We start from the raw sequence: 16,520 nt of genomic DNA, 5'->3' as shown, positions 1-16,520 counted from the left end.
GTGATGCTGGAGACCTTCTCCTCATTAGCAGGTTTTGAGCCCCAAGCATAAAACAATGTCTTCTTCAAGTATTAGAATGTGGAATAGGCTTCAGGATCCGTCCTGTTAGACTTAGGCCCGTAGGCCACTTATCATCACTGTTATTGTTCATTCAAATTGAACACTGGTAGCATGCATTGTTTGCCTTGCTGAAGAATCCTGCCTGTCATTCGATCTGTCTTCATTTTGTTGGTTTCTGATTACTTTCCATTTTCGTACACCACAGGTTTTGCAGAGCGTTGCCACAACCCTGGGTTATAAGAGTATCGAAGACTTAATGATGTCTCACCTGGATTACCTCATTCTTGAGTGGCTGCGAATGAAAGAGCCTGGCTACAGCTTGTCTGCCTTTCCCTTCACATTATTAAATGTTTCCAGTGTAGAGGAGTTTTACAGGTACATCTGTTTATGCTGAGATTACAGTCTTTAAAATGCTGTCTTAATGTTTTGCACAAAGGTTTTTGCATTTTGCCGTTTTATCATTCCTTGTCTACATGTTCTGAGCATAATTTTTTTTGAGCAATAAAGGTTCATAAGTCAATGAACAAAACCCTAAGATTTGAAAAACACGTTATCTATAAAGATATATAGGGAGAAACAGAACAGTTTGATGTTGCCTGCGACTACTGAAGAGTACCTCTTGCAACTATGTTTAGAAAATATACGTCTCTTCTTCGTTATTGCCATGCTCTTTATTTTGCAAACAGTGTTCAAAGACCATGACTTTAGCTGAAAAGGGACTCTTTCTTTTCTTTCAATTTGTACTGATATGAGTTGCTTGGTATATGTCAATTTAAAGGGAAACGGGATAAGACATGTAAGGACACTGGTTTGGTCAGGAAAAAAACCTCCACCTGCCTGTCATAGGGTGCTTTTGCTAGTCTCTAGCTTCTCTTTTAAATTTGCGTAGGGCCTCCCTAGCGGAGTCATTACGTAAAACCCTGGTGCAGGGCTCAGAAAAGGCCTAATACATACTTAATTTAATTTTTTTATAACACATTTTTCTCGTTTTAGATGCAATATAGTACAATAACATAAAACACATGCAGGAGAAAGCCCTCCAGATAAATGACACAGAAAACAAGCATTTACAATGCAATGGTCTCGGCAGCATTAAAGGTAGAGCTATTGGCATTGCTCATTATTTTTTTTCTTTAAATCATAAATAAATGGCATTGTCATTTACATTGCCAATAGCTTCATCACGTACATATGCAAGACCTATTGCATTAGCACCCACACACACAGTAAGTAGTAGAGTGAGAAGTCGATAGTGAGTAGGAGAGAGTTATTAGTAAAGAGTATTACAGAGCGCAACAGAGCCATGTGAATAATAACAGCTGTGACCCCGTGCCTGAGGTGCATCATCTGAGCTTTGTGAATAATAACAGCTGTGAGCCTTTGCCTGAGGTGCATCATCAGAGCTGTGTGAATAATAACAGCTGTGAGCCCGTGCCTGAGGTGCATCATCAGAGCTGTGTGAATAATAACAGCTGTGAGCACCTGCCTGAGGTGCATTCAGAGCTGTGTGAATAACTGCATCAGCCCCGTGCCTGAGGTGCATCATCATTGCTGTGTGAATAACTGCGTCAGCCCCGTGCTCGAGGTGCATCATCAGAGCTGTGTGAATAACTGCGTCGGCCCCGTGCCCGAGGTGCATCATCAGAGCTGTGTGAATAACTGCGTCAGCCCCGTGCCTGAGGTGCATCATCAGAGCTGTGTGAATAACTGCGTCAGCCCCGTGCCCGAGGTGCATCATCAGAGCTGTGTGAATAACTGCGTCAGCCCCGTGTCTGAGGTGCATCATCAGAGCTGTGTGAATAACTGCATCAGCCCCGTGCCTGAGGTGCATCATCAGAGCTGTGTGAATAACTGCGTCAGCCCCGTGCCTGAGGTGCATTATCAGAGCTGTGTGAATAACTGCGTCAGCCCCGTGCCTGAGGTGCATCATCAGGGCTGTGTGAATAACTGCGTCAGCCCCGTGCCTGAGGTGCATCATCAGAGTTGTGTGAATAATAACAGCTGTGAGCACCTGCCTGAGGTGCATTCAGAGCTGTGTGAATAACTGTGTCAGCCCCGTGCCTGCGGTGCATCATCAGAGCTGTGTGAATAACTGTGTCAGCCCCGTGCCTGAGGTGCATCATCAGAGGGGTGTGAATAACTGCGTCAGCCCAGTGCCAGAGGTGCATCATCAGAGCTGTGTGAATAACTGCGTCGGCCCCGTGCCTGAGGTGCATCATCAGAGCTGTGTGAATGACTGCGTCAGCCCCGTGCCTGAGGTGCATCATCAGAGCTGTGTGAATAACTGCGTCAGCCCCGTGCCTGAGGTGCATCATCAGAGCTGTGTGAATAACTGTGTCAGCCCCGTGCCTGAGGTGCATCATCAGATCTGTGTGAATAACTGTGTCAGGCCCGTGCCTGAGGTGCATCATCAGAGCTGTGTGAATGACTGCGTCAGCCCCGTGCCTGAGGTGCATCATCAGAGCTGTGTGAATAACTGCATCAGCCCCGTGCCTGAGGTGCATCATCAGAGCTGTGTGAATAACTGCGTCAGCCCCGTGCCTGAGGTGCATCAGAGCTGTGTGAATAACTGCGTCAGCCCCGTTCCCGAGGTGCATAATCAGAGCTGTGTGAATAACTGCGTCAGCTCCGTGCCTGAGGTGCATCATCAGAGCTGTGTGAATAACTGCGTCAGCCCCGTGCCTGAGGTGCATCAGAGGCGTGTGAATAACTGCGTCAGCCCCGTGCTTGAGGTTCTTCATCAGAGCTGTGTGAATAACTGCGTCAGCCCCGTGCCTGAGGTGCATCAGAGGCGTGTGAATAACTATGTCCGCCCCATCCCTGAGGTGCATCATCAGAGCTGTGTGAATAACTGCGTCAGGCCCGTGCCTGAGGTGCATCATCAGAGCTGTGTGAATAACTGTGTCAGCCCCGTGCCCGAGGTGCATCATCAGAGCTGTGTGAATAACTGCGTCAGCCCCGTGCCTGAGGTGCATCATCTGAGCTTTGTGAATAATAACAGCTGTGAGCCTTTGCCTGAGGTGCATCATCAGAGCTGTGTGAATAATAACAGCTGTGAGCCCGTGCCTGAGGTGCATCATCAGAGCTGTGTGAATAATAACAGCTGTGAGCACCTGACTGAGGTGCATTCAGAGCTGTGTGAATAACTGCATCAGCCCCGTGCCTGAGGTGCATCATCATTGCTGTGTGAATAACTGCGTCAGCCCCGTGCTCGAGGTGCATCATCAGAGCTGTGTGAATAACTGCGTCGGCCCCGTGCCCGAGGTGCATCTTCAGATCTGTGTGAATAACTGTGTCAGGCCCGTGCCTGAGGTGCATCATCAGAGCTGTGTGAATGACTGCGTCAGCCCCGTGCCTGAGGTGCATCATCAGAGCTGTGTGAATAACTGCGTCAGCCCCGTGTCTGAGCAGCATCATCAGAGCTGTGTGAATAACTGCGTCAGCCCCGTGCCTGAAGTGCATCATCAGAGCTGTGTGAATAACTGTCAGCCCCGTGCCTGAGGTGCATCATCAGAGCTGTGTGAATAACTGCGTCAGCCCCGTGCCTGAGGTGCATCAGAGGCGTGTGAATAACTGCGTCAGCCCTGTGCTTGAGGTTCTTCATCAGAGCTGTGTGAATAACTGTGTTAGCCCCGTGCTTGAGGTTCTTCATCAGAGCTGTGTGAATAACTGCATCAGCCCCGTGCCTGAGGTGCATCATCAGAGCTGTGTGAATAACTGCGTCAGGCCCGTGCATGAGGTGCATCATCAGAGCTGTGTGAATAACTGTGTCAGCCCCGTGCCCGAGGTGCATCATCAGAGCTGTGTGAATAACTGCGTCAGCCCCGTGCCTGAGGTGCATCATCTGAGTTTGTGAATAATAACAGCTGTGAGCCTTTGCCTGAGGTGCATCATCAGAGCTGTGTGAATAATAACAGCTGTGAGCCCGTGCCTGAGGTGCATCATCAGAGCTGTGTGAATAATAACAGCTGTGAGCACCTGCCTGAGGTGCATTCAGAGCTGTGTGAATAACTGCATCAGCCCCGTGCCTGAGGTGCATCATCATTGCTGTGTGAATAACTGCGCCAGCCCCGTGCTCGAGGTGCATCATCAGAGCTGTGTGAATAACTGCATCGGCCCCGTGCCCGAGGTGCATCATCAGAGCTGTGTGAATAACTGCGTCAGCCCCGTGCCTGAGGTGCATCATCAGAGCTGTGTGAATAACTGCGTCAGCCCCGTGCCCGAGGTGCATCATCAGAGCTGTGTGAATAACTGCGTCAGCCCCGTGTCTGAGGTGCATCATCAGAGCTGTGTGAATAACTGCATCAGCCCCGTGCCTGAGGTGCATCATCAGAGCTGTGTGAATAACTGCGTCAGCCCCGTGCCTGAGGTGCATTATCAGAGCTGTGTGAAAAACTGCGTCAGCCCCGTGCCTGAGGTGCATCATCAGGGCTGTGTGAATAACTGCGTCAGCCCCGTGCCTGAGGTGCATCATCAGAGTTGTGTGAATAACTGCGTCAGCACTGTGCCTGAGGTGCATCATCAGAGCTGTATGTATTTGAGCTTATATAGCGCACAGCTACCCGCAGTGGGTGTCCCGGCGCTTGCTTAGGGAACCCGTCCTGGTATTCCCCTGTGAGATAGCCCCGGCAGGGTATCCACAAGGTGAAAGCCAGGCATCCCGCCGCGAGGGGCCGTTGTGGAGATTAAGCAAGCTATTGCCCAGAGTCGCAGAGTGTGAACCCGTGAGTCGAGAAAGCACCGGAGCGAGAATTATCGAGTCCGTGGAATTTTTAGCCCAAGACCCGCCGAGGAGGGGAATTGAACCCTGGCATCTGAGCTGTGTGAATAATAACAGCTGTGAGCCCGTGCCTGAGGTGCATCATCAGAGCTGTGTGAATAATAACTGCGTCAGCCCCGTGCCTGAGGTGCATCATCAGAGTTGTGTGAATAATAACAGCTGTGAGCACCTGCCTGAGGTGCATTCAGAGCTGTGTGAATAACTGTCAGCCCCGTGCCCGAGGTGCATCATCAGAGTTGTGTGAATAACTGCATCAGCCCAGTGCCAGAGGTGTATCATCGGAGCTGTGTGAATGACTGCGTCAGCCCCGTGCCTGAGGTGCATCATCAGAGCTGTGTGAATGACTGCGTCAGCCCCGTGCCTGAGGTGCATCATCAGAGCTGTGTGAATAACTGCGTCAGCCCCGTGCCTGAGGTGCATCATCAGAGCTGTGTGAATAACTGTGTCAGCCCCGTGCCTGAGGTGCATCATCAGATCTGTGTGAATAACTGTGTCAGGCCCGTGCCTGAGGTGCATCATCAGAGCTGTGTGAATGACTGCGTCAGCCCCGTGCCTGAGGTGCATCATCAGAGCTGTGTGAATAACTGCATCAGCCCCGTGCCTGAGGTGCATCATCAGAGCTGTGTGAATAACTGCGTCAGCCCCGTGCCTGAGGTGCATCAGAGCTGTGTGAATAACTGCGTCAGCCCCGTTCCCGAGGTGCATAATCAGAGCTGTGTGAATAACTGCGTCAGCTCCGTGCCTGAGGTGCATCATCAGAGCTGTGTGAATAACTGCGTCAGCCCCGTGCCTGAGGTGCATCAGAGGCGTGTGAATAACTGCGTCAGCCCCGTGCTTGAGGTTCTTCATCAGAGCTGTGTGAATAACTGCGTCAGCCCCGTGCCTGAGGTGCATCAGAGGCGTGTGAATAACTATGTCCGCCCCATCCCTGAGGTGCATCATCAGAGCTGTGTGAATAACTGCGTCAGGCCCGTGCCTGAGGTGCATCATCAGAGCTGTGTGAATAACTGTGTCAGCCCCGTGCCCGAGGTGCATCATCAGAGCTGTGTGAATAACTGCGTCAGCCCCGTGCCTGAGGTGCATCATCTGAGCTTTGTGAATAATAACAGCTGTGAGCCTTTGCCTGAGGTGCATCATCAGAGCTGTGTGAATAATAACAGCTGTGAGCCCGTGCCTGAGGTGCATCATCAGAGCTGTGTGAATAATAACAGCTGTGAGCACCTGACTGAGGTGCATTCAGAGCTGTGTGAATAACTGCATCAGCCCCGTGCCTGAGGTGCATCATCATTGCTGTGTGAATAACTGCGTCAGCCCCGTGCTCGAGGTGCATCATCAGAGCTGTGTGAATAACTGCGTCGGCCCCGTGCCCGAGGTGCATCTTCAGATCTGTGTGAATAACTGTGTCAGGCCCGTGCCTGAGGTGCATCATCAGAGCTGTGTGAATGACTGCGTCAGCCCCGTGCCTGAGGTGCATCATCAGAGCTGTGTGAATAACTGCGTCAGCCCCGTGTCTGAGCAGCATCATCAGAGCTGTGTGAATAACTGCGTCAGCCCCGTGCCTGAGGTGCATCATCAGAGCTGTGTGAATAACTGTCAGCCCCGTGCCTGAGGTGCATCATCAGAGCTGTGTGAATAACTGCGTCAGCCCCGTGCCTGAGGTGCATCAGAGGCGTGTGAATAACTGCGTCAGCCCTGTGCTTGAGGTTCTTCATCAGAGCTGTGTGAATAACTGTGTTAGCCCCGTGCTTGAGGTTCTTCATCAGAGCTGTGTGAATAACTGCATCAGCCCCGTGCCTGAGGTGCATCATCAGAGCTGTGTGAATAACTGCGTCAGGCCCGTGCATGAGGTGCATCATCAGAGCTGTGTGAATAACTGTGTCAGCCCCGTGCCCGAGGTGCATCATCAGAGCTGTGTGAATAACTGCGTCAGCCCCGTGCCTGAGGTGCATCATCTGAGTTTGTGAATAATAACAGCTGTGAGCCTTTGCCTGAGGTGCATCATCAGAGCTGTGTGAATAATAACAGCTGTGAGCCCGTGCCTGAGGTGCATCATCAGAGCTGTGTGAATAATAACAGCTGTGAGCACCTGCCTGAGGTGCATTCAGAGCTGTGTGAATAACTGCATCAGCCCCGTGCCTGAGGTGCATCATCATTGCTGTGTGAATAACTGCGCCAGCCCCGTGCTCGAGGTGCATCATCAGAGCTGTGTGAATAACTGCATCGGCCCCGTGCCCGAGGTGCATCATCAGAGCTGTGTGAATAACTGCGTCAGCCCCGTGCCTGAGGTGCATCATCAGAGCTGTGTGAATAACTGCGTCAGCCCCGTGCCCGAGGTGCATCATCAGAGCTGTGTGAATAACTGCGTCAGCCCCGTGTCTGAGGTGCATCATCAGAGCTGTGTGAATAACTGCATCAGCCCCGTGCCTGAGGTGCATCATCAGAGCTGTGTGAATAACTGCGTCAGCCCCGTGCCTGAGGTGCATTATCAGAGCTGTGTGAAAAACTGCGTCAGCCCCGTGCCTGAGGTGCATCATCAGGGCTGTGTGAATAACTGCGTCAGCCCCGTGCCTGAGGTGCATCATCAGAGTTGTGTGAATAACTGCGTCAGCACTGTGCCTGAGGTGCATCATCAGAGCTGTATGTATTTGAGCTTATATAGCGCACAGCTACCCGCAGTGGGTGTCCCGGCGCTTGCTTAGGGAACCCGTCCTGGTATTCCCCTGTGAGATAGCCCCGGCAGGGTATCCACAAGGTGAAAGCCAGGCATCCCGCCGCGAGGGGCCGTTGTGGAGATTAAGCAAGCTATTGCCCAGAGTCGCAGAGTGTGAACCCGTGAGTCGAGAAAGCACCGGAGCGAGAATTATCGAGTCCGTGGAATTTTTAGCCCAAGACCCGCCGAGGCGGGGAATTGAACCCTGGCATCTGAGCTGTGTGAATAATAACAGCTGTGAGCCCGTGCCTGAGGTGCATCATCAGAGCTGTGTGAATAATAACTGCGTCAGCCCCGTGCCTGAGGTGCATCATCAGAGTTGTGTGAATAATAACAGCTGTGAGCACCTGCCTGAGGTGCATTCAGAGCTGTGTGAATAACTGTCAGCCCCGTGCCCGAGGTGCATCATCAGAGTTGTGTGAATAACTGCATCAGCCCAGTGCCAGAGGTGTATCATCGGAGCTGTGTGAATGACTGCGTCAGCCCCGTGCCTGAGGTGCATCATCAGAGCTGTGTGAATGACTGCGTCAGCCCCGTGCCTGAGGTGCATCATCAGAGCTGTGTGAATAACTGCGTCAGCCCCGTGCCTGAGGTGCATCATCAGAGCTGTGTGAATAACTGTGTCAGCCCCGTGCCTGAGGTGCATCATCAGATCTGTGTGAATAACTGTGTCAGGCCCGTGCCTGAGGTGCATCATCAGAGCTGTGTGAATGACTGCGTCAGCCCCGTGCCTGAGGTGCATCATCAGAGCTGTGTGAATAACTGCATCAGCCCCGTGCCTGAGGTGCATCATCAGAGCTGTGTGAATAACTGCGTCAGCCCCGTGCCTGAGGTGCATCAGAGCTGTGTGAATAACTGCGTCAGCCCCGTTCCCGAGGTGCATAATCAGAGCTGTGTGAATAACTGCGTCAGCTCCGTGCCTGAGGTGCATCATCAGAGCTGTGTGAATAACTGCGTCAGCCCCGTGCCTGAGGTGCATCAGAGGCGTGTGAATAACTGCGTCAGCCCCGTGCTTGAGGTTCTTCATCAGAGCTGTGTGAATAACTGCGTCAGCCCCGTGCCTGAGGTGCATCAGAGGCGTGTGAATAACTATGTCCGCCCCATCCCTGAGGTGCATCATCAGAGCTGTGTGAATAACTGCGTCAGGCCCGTGCCTGAGGTGCATCATCAGAGCTGTGTGAATAACTGTGTCAGCCCCGTGCCCGAGGTGCATCATCAGAGCTGTGTGAATAACTGCGTCAGCCCCGTGCCTGAGGTGCATCATCTGAGCTTTGTGAATAATAACAGCTGTGAGCCTTTGCCTGAGGTGCATCATCAGAGCTGTGTGAATAATAACAGCTGTGAGCCCGTGCCTGAGGTGCATCATCAGAGCTGTGTGAATAATAACAGCTGTGAGCACCTGACTGAGGTGCATTCAGAGCTGTGTGAATAACTGCATCAGCCCCGTGCCTGAGGTGCATCATCATTGCTGTGTGAATAACTGCGTCAGCCCCGTGCTCGAGGTGCATCATCAGAGCTGTGTGAATAACTGCGTCGGCCCCGTGCCCGAGGTGCATCTTCAGATCTGTGTGAATAACTGTGTCAGGCCCGTGCCTGAGGTGCATCATCAGAGCTGTGTGAATGACTGCGTCAGCCCCGTGCCTGAGGTGCATCATCAGAGCTGTGTGAATAACTGCGTCAGCCCCGTGTCTGAGCAGCATCATCAGAGCTGTGTGAATAACTGCGTCAGCCCCGTGCCTGAGGTGCATCATCAGAGCTGTGTGAATAACTGTCAGCCCCGTGCCTGAGGTGCATCATCAGAGCTGTGTGAATAACTGCGTCAGCCCCGTGCCTGAGGTGCATCAGAGGCGTGTGAATAACTGCGTCAGCCCTGTGCTTGAGGTTCTTCATCAGAGCTGTGTGAATAACTGTGTTAGCCCCGTGCTTGAGGTTCTTCATCAGAGCTGTGTGAATAACTGCATCAGCCCCGTGCCTGAGGTGCATCATCAGAGCTGTGTGAATAACTGCGTCAGGCCCGTGCATGAGGTGCATCATCAGAGCTGTGTGAATAACTGTGTCAGCCCCGTGCCCGAGGTGCATCATCAGAGCTGTGTGAATAACTGCGTCAGCCCCGTGCCTGAGGTGCATCATCTGAGTTTGTGAATAATAACAGCTGTGAGCCTTTGCCTGAGGTGCATCATCAGAGCTGTGTGAATAATAACAGCTGTGAGCCCGTGCCTGAGGTGCATCATCAGAGCTGTGTGAATAATAACAGCTGTGAGCACCTGCCTGAGGTGCATTCAGAGCTGTGTGAATAACTGCATCAGCCCCGTGCCTGAGGTGCATCATCATTGCTGTGTGAATAACTGCGCCAGCCCCGTGCTCGAGGTGCATCATCAGAGCTGTGTGAATAACTGCATCGGCCCCGTACCCGAGGTGCATCATCAGAGCTGTGTGAATAACTGCGTCAGCCCCGTGCCTGAGGTGCATCATCAGAGCTGTGTGAATAACTGCGTCAGCCCCGTGCCCGAGGTGCATCATCAGAGCTGTGTGAATAACTGCGTCAGCCCCGTGTCTGAGGTGCATCATCAGAGCTGTGTGAATAACTGCATCAGCCCCGTGCCTGAGGTGCATCATCAGAGCTGTGTGAATAACTGCGTCAGCCCCGTGCCTGAGGTGCATTATCAGAGCTGTGTGAAAAACTGCGTCAGCCCCGTGCCTGAGGTGCATCATCAGGGCTGTGTGAATAACTGCGTCAGCCCCGTGCCTGAGGTGCATCATCAGAGTTGTGTGAATAACTGCGTCAGCACTGTGCCTGAGGTGCATCATCAGAGCTGTATGTATTTGAGCTTATATAGCGCACAGCTACCCGCAGTGGGTGTCCCGGCGCTTGCTTAGGGAACCCGTCCTGGTATTCCCCTGTGAGATAGCCCCGGCAGGGTATCCACAAGGTGAAAGCCAGGCATCCCGCCGCGAGGGGCCGTTGTGGAGATTAAGCAAGCTATTGCCCAGAGTCGCAGAGTGTGAACCCGTGAGTCGAGAAAGCACCGGAGCGAGAATTATCGAGTCCGTGGAATTTTTAGCCCAAGACCCGCCGAGGCGGGGAATTGAACCCTGGCATCTGAGCTGTGTGAATAATAACAGCTGTGAGCCCGTGCCTGAGGTGCATCATCAGAGCTGTGTGAATAATAACTGCGTCAGCCCCGTGCCTGAGGTGCATCATCAGAGTTGTGTGAATAATAACAGCTGTGAGCACCTGCCTGAGGTGCATTCAGAGCTGTGTGAATAACTGTCAGCCCCGTGCCCGAGGTGCATCATCAGAGTTGTGTGAATAACTGTATCAGCCCCGTGCCTGTGGTGTATCATCGGAGCTGTGTGAATAACTGCGTCAGCCCCATGCTCGAGGTGCATCATCAGAGCTGTGTGAATAACTGCGTCAGCCCCTTGCCTGAGGTGCATCATCGGAACTGTGTGAATAACTGTGTCATCCCCGTGCCTGCGGTGCATCATCAGAGCTGTGTGAATAACTGCGTCAGCCCCGTGCCTGAGGTGCATCATCAGAGGGGTGTGAATAACTGCGTCAGCCCAGTGCCAGAGGTGCATCATCAGAGCTGTCTGAATAACTGCGTCGGCCCCGTGCCTGAGGTGCATCATCAGAGCTGTGTGAATAACTGCGTCAGCCCTGTGCCTGAGGTGCATCATCAGAGCTGTGTGAATAACTGCATCAGCCCTGTGCCTGAGGTGCATCATCAGAGCTGTGTGAATAACTGCGGCAGCCCCGTGCCTGAGGTGCATCATCAGAGCTGTGTGAATAACTGTGTCAGCCCCGTGCCTGAGGTGCATCATCAGATCTGTGTGAATAACTGTGTCAGGCCCGAGCCTGAGGTGCATCATCAGAGCTGTGTGAATGACTGCGTCAGCCCCGTGCCTGAGGTGCATCATCAGAGCTGTGTGAATAACTGCATCAGCCCCGTGCCTGAGGTGCATCATCAGAGCTGTGTGAATAACTGTGTCAGCCCCGTGCCTGAGGTGCATCAGAGCTGTGTGAATAACTGCGTCAGCCCCGTTCCCGAGGTGCATAATCAGAGCTGTGTGAATAACTGCGTCAGCCCCGTGCCTGAGGTGCATCATCAGAGCTGTGTGAATAACTGTCAGCCCCGTGCCTGAGGTGCATCATCAGAGCTGTGTGAAAAACTGCGTCAGCCCCGTGCCTGAGGTGCATCAGAGGCGTGTGAATAACTGCGTCAGCCCCGTGCTTGAGGTTCTTCATCAGAGCTGTGTGAATAACTGCGTTATCCCCGTGCTTGAGGTTCTTCATCAGAGCTGTGCGAATAACTGCATCAGCCCCGTGCCTGAGGTGCATCATCAGAGGCGTGTGAATAACTATGTCCGCCCCATCCCTGAGGTGCATCATCAGAGCTGTGTGAATAACTGCGTCAGGCCCGTGCCTGAGGTGCATCATCAGAGCTGTGTGAATAACTGTGTCAGCCCCGTGCCCGAGGTGCATCATCAGAGCTGTGTGAATAACTGCGTCAGCCCCGTGCCTGAGGTGCATCATCTGAGCTTTGTGAATAATAACAGCTGTGAGCCTTTGCCTGAGGTGCATCATCAGAGCTGTGTGAATAATAACAGCTGTGAGCCCGTGCCTGAGGTGCATCATCAGAGCTGTGTGAATAATAACAGCTGTGAGCACCTGCCTGAGGTGCATTCAGAGCTGTGTGAATAACTGCATCAGCCCCGTGCCTGAGGTGTATCATCATTGCTGTGTGAATAACTGCGTCAGCCCCGTGCTCGAGGTGCATCATCAGAGCTGTGTGAATAACTGTGTCAGCCCCGTGCCTGAGGTGCATCATCAGATCTGTGTGAATAACTGTGTCAGGCCCGTGCCTGAGGTGCATCATCAGAGCTGTGTGAATGACTGTGTCAGCCCCGTGCCTGAGGTGCATCATCAGAGCTGTGTGAATAACTGCATCAGCCCCGTGCCTGAGGGGCATCATCAGAGCTTTGTGAATAACTGCGTCAGCCGCGTGCCTGAGGTGCATCAGAGCTGTGTGAATAACTGCGTCAGCCCCGTTCCCGAGGTGCATAATCAGAGCTGTGTGAATAACTGTGTCAGCCCCGTGCCTGAGGTGCATCAGAGGCGTGTGAATAACTGCGTCAGCCCCGTGCTTGAGGTTCTTCATCAGAGCTGTGTGAATAACTGCGTGATCCCCGTGCTTGAGGTTCTTCATCAGAGCTGTGCGAATAACTGCATCAGCCCCGTGCCTGAGGTGCATTATCAGAGGCGTGTGAATAACTATGTCCGCCCCTTCCCTGAGGTGCATCATCAGAGCTGTGTGAATAACTGCGTCAGGCCCGTGCCTGAGGTGCATCATCAGAGCTGTGTGAATAACTGTGTCAGCCCCGTGACCGAGGTGCATCATCAGAGCTGTGTGAATAACTGCGTCAGCCCCGTGCCTGAGGTGCATCATCTGAGCTTTGTGAATAATAACAGCTGTGAGCCTTTGCCTGAAGTGCATCATCAGAGCTGTGTGAATAATAACAGCTGTGAGCCCGTGCCTGAGGTGCATCATCAGAGCTGTGTGAATAATAACAGCTGTGAGCACCTGCCTGAGGTGCATTCAGAGCTGTGTGAATAACTGCATCAGCCCCGTGCCTGAGGTGCATCATCATTGCTGTGTGAATAACTGCGTCAGCCCCGTGCTCGAGGTGCATCATCAGAGCTGTGTGAATAACTGCGTCGGCCCCGTGCCCGAGGTGCATCATCAGAGCTGTGTGAATAACTGCGTCAGCCCCGTGCCTGAGGTGCATCATCAGAGCTGTGTGAATAACTGCGTCAGCCCCGTGCCCGAGGTGCATCATCAGAGCTGTGTGAATAACTGCGTCAGCCCCGTGTCTGAGGTGCATCATCAGAGCTGTGTGAATAACTGCGTCAGCCCCGTGCCTGAGGTGCATCATCAGAGCTGTGTGAATAACTGCGTCAGCCCCGTGCCCGAGGTGCATCATCAGAGCTGTGTGAATAACTGCGTCAGCCCCGTGCCTGAGGTGCATTATCAGAGCTGTGTGAATAACTGCGTCAGCCCCGTGCCTGAGGTGCATCATCAGGGCTGTGTGAATAACTGCGTCAGCCCCGTGCCTGAGGTGCATCATCAGAGCTGTGTGAATAACTGCGTCAGCCCCGTGCCTGAGGTACATCATCAGAGCTATGTGAATAACTGCGTCAGCCCCGTGCTCGAGGTGCATCATCAGAGCTGTGTGAATAACCGTGTCAGCCCCGTTCCCTAGGTGCATCATCAGAGCTGTGTGAATAACTGCGTCAGCACTGTGCCTGAGGTGCATCATCAGAGCTGTGTGAATAACTGCGTCAGCCCCGTGCCTGAGGTGCATCATCAGAGCTGTGTGAATAATAACTGCGTCAGCCCCGTGCCTGAGGTGCATCATCAGAGTTGTGTGAATAATAACAGCTGTGAGCACCTGCCTGAGGTGCATTCAGAGCTGTGTGAATAACTGTCAGCCCCGTGCCCGAGGTGCATCATCAGAGTTGTGTGAATAACTGTATCAGCCCCGTGCCTGTGGTGTATCATCGGAGCTGTGTGAATAACTGCGTCAGCCCCATGCTCGAGGTGCATCATCAGAGCTGTGTGAATAACTGCGTCAGCCCCTTGCCTGAGGTGCATCATCGGAACTGTGTGAATAACTGTGTCATCCCCGTGCCTGCGGTGCATCATCAGAGCTGTGTGAATAACTGCGTCAGCCCCGTGCCTGAGGTGCATCATCAGAGGGGTGTGAATAACTGCGTCAGCCCAGTGCCAGAGGTGCATCATCAGAGCTGTCTGAATAACTGCGTCGGCCCCGTGCCTGAGGTGCATCATCAGAGCTGTGTGAATAACTGCGTCAGCCCTGTGCCTGAGGTGCATCATCAGAGCTGTGTGAATAACTGCATCAGCCCTGTGCCTGAGGTGCATCATCAGAGCTGTGTGAATAACTGCGGCAGCCCCGTGCCTGAGGTGCATCATCAGAGCTGTGTGAATAACTGTGTCAGCCCCGTGCCTGAGGTGCATCATCAGATCTGTGTGAATAACTGTGTCAGGCCCGAGCCTGAGGTGCATCATCAGAGCTGTGTGAATGACTGCGTCAGCCCCGTGCCTGAGGTGCATCATCAGAGCTGTGTGAATAACTGCATCAGCCCCGTGCCTGAGGTGCATCATCAGAGCTGTGTGAATAACTGTGTCAGCCCCGTGCCTGAGGTGCATCAGAGCTGTGTGAATAACTGCGTCAGCCCCGTTCCCGAGGTGCATAATCAGAGCTGTGTGAATAACTGCGTCAGCCCCGTGCCTGAGGTGCATCATCAGAGCTGTGTGAATAACTGTCAGCCCCGTGCCTGAGGTGCATCATCAGAGCTGTGTGAAAAACTGCGTCAGCCCCGTGCCTGAGGTGCATCAGAGGCGTGTGAATAACTGCGTCAGCCCCGTGCTTGAGGTTCTTCATCAGAGCTGTGTGAATAACTGCGTTATCCCCGTGCTTGAGGTTCTTCATCAGAGCTGTGCGAATAACTGCATCAGCCCCGTGCCTGAGGTGCATCATCAGAGGCGTGTGAATAACTATGTCCGCCCCATCCCTGAGGTGCATCATCAGAGCTGTGTGAATAACTGCGTCAGGCCCGTGCCTGAGGTGCATCATCAGAGCTGTGTGAATAACTGTGTCAGCCCCGTGCCCGAGGTGCATCATCAGAGCTGTGTGAATAACTGCGTCAGCCCCGTGCCTGAGGTGCATCATCTGAGCTTTGTGAATAATAACAGCTGTGAGCCTTTGCCTGAGGTGCATCATCAGAGCTGTGTGAATAATAACAGCTGTGAGCCCGTGCCTGAGGTGCATCATCAGAGCTGTGTGAATAATAACAGCTGTGAGCACCTGCCTGAGGTGCATTCAGAGCTGTGTGAATAACTGCATCAGCCCCGTGCCTGAGGTGTATCATCATTGCTGTGTGAATAACTGCGTCAGCCCCGTGCTCGAGGTGCATCATCAGAGCTGTGTGAATAACTGTGTCAGCCCCGTGCCTGAGGTGCATCATCAGATCTGTGTGAATAACTGTGTCAGGCCCGTGCCTGAGGTGCATCATCAGAGCTGTGTGAATGACTGTGTCAGCCCCGTGCCTGAGGTGCATCATCAGAGCTGTGTGAATAACTGCATCAGCCCCGTGCCTGAGGGGCATCATCAGAGCTTTGTGAATAACTGCGTCAGCCGCGTGCCTGAGGTGCATCAGAGCTGTGTGAATAACTGCGTCAGCCCCGTTCCCGAGGTGCATAATCAGAGCTGTGTGAATAACTGTGTCAGCCCCGTGCCTGAGGTGCATCAGAGGCGTGTGAATAACTGCGTCAGCCCCGTGCTTGAGGTTCTTCATCAGAGCTGTGTGAATAACTGCGTGATCCCCGTGCTTGAGGTTCTTCATCAGAGCTGTGCGAATAACTGCATCAGCCCCGTGCCTGAGGTGCATTATCAGAGGCGTGTGAATAACTATGTCCGCCCCTTCCCTGAGGTGCATCATCAGAGCTGTGTGAATAACTGCGTCAGGCCCGTGCCTGAGGTGCATCATCAGAGCTGTGTGAATAACTGTGTCAGCCCCGTGACCGAGGTGCATCATCAGAGCTGTGTGAATAACTGCGTCAGCCCCGTGCCTGAGGTGCATCATCTGAGCTTTGTGAATAATAACAGCTGTGAGCCTTTGCCTGAAGTGCATCATCAGAGCTGTGTGAATAATAACAGCTGTGAGCCCGTGCCTGAGGTGCATCATCAGAGCTGTGTGAATAATAACAGCTGTGAGCACCTGCCTGAGGTGCATTCAGAGCTGTGTGAATAACTGCATCAGCCCCGTGCCTGAGGTGCATCATCATTGCTGTGTGAATAACTGCGTCAGCCCCGTGCTCGAGGTGCATCATCAGAGCTGTGTGAATAACTGCGTCGGCCCCGTGCCCGAGGTGCATCATCAGAGCT

At 53.0% G+C, this 16,520-nt stretch overlaps 1 protein-coding gene across 1 annotated transcript in view; it reads left to right on the top strand.

The window, feature by feature from the left end:
• Positions 1–16,520, top strand: part of ATM (ATM serine/threonine kinase) — a 1,399,724-nt gene that overhangs the window by 613,315 nt on the left and 769,889 nt on the right. Inside the window, exon 25 of the mRNA XM_086935231.1 lies at positions 266–435. Within this exon, the coding sequence (XP_086791357.1) occupies positions 266–435 (170 nt within the window). The remainder of the gene's footprint in view (positions 1–265; positions 436–16,520) is intronic.

The sequence above is a fragment of the Lissotriton vulgaris genome, chromosome 8 (assembly GCF_964263255.1).
Source record: "Lissotriton vulgaris chromosome 8, aLisVul1.2, whole genome shotgun sequence".
NCBI lineage: Eukaryota > Metazoa > Chordata > Amphibia > Caudata > Salamandridae > Lissotriton > Lissotriton vulgaris.
The sequence above is the reverse complement of the archived record's forward strand: the minus strand, read 5'-3'. Positions and strand labels throughout refer to the sequence as shown.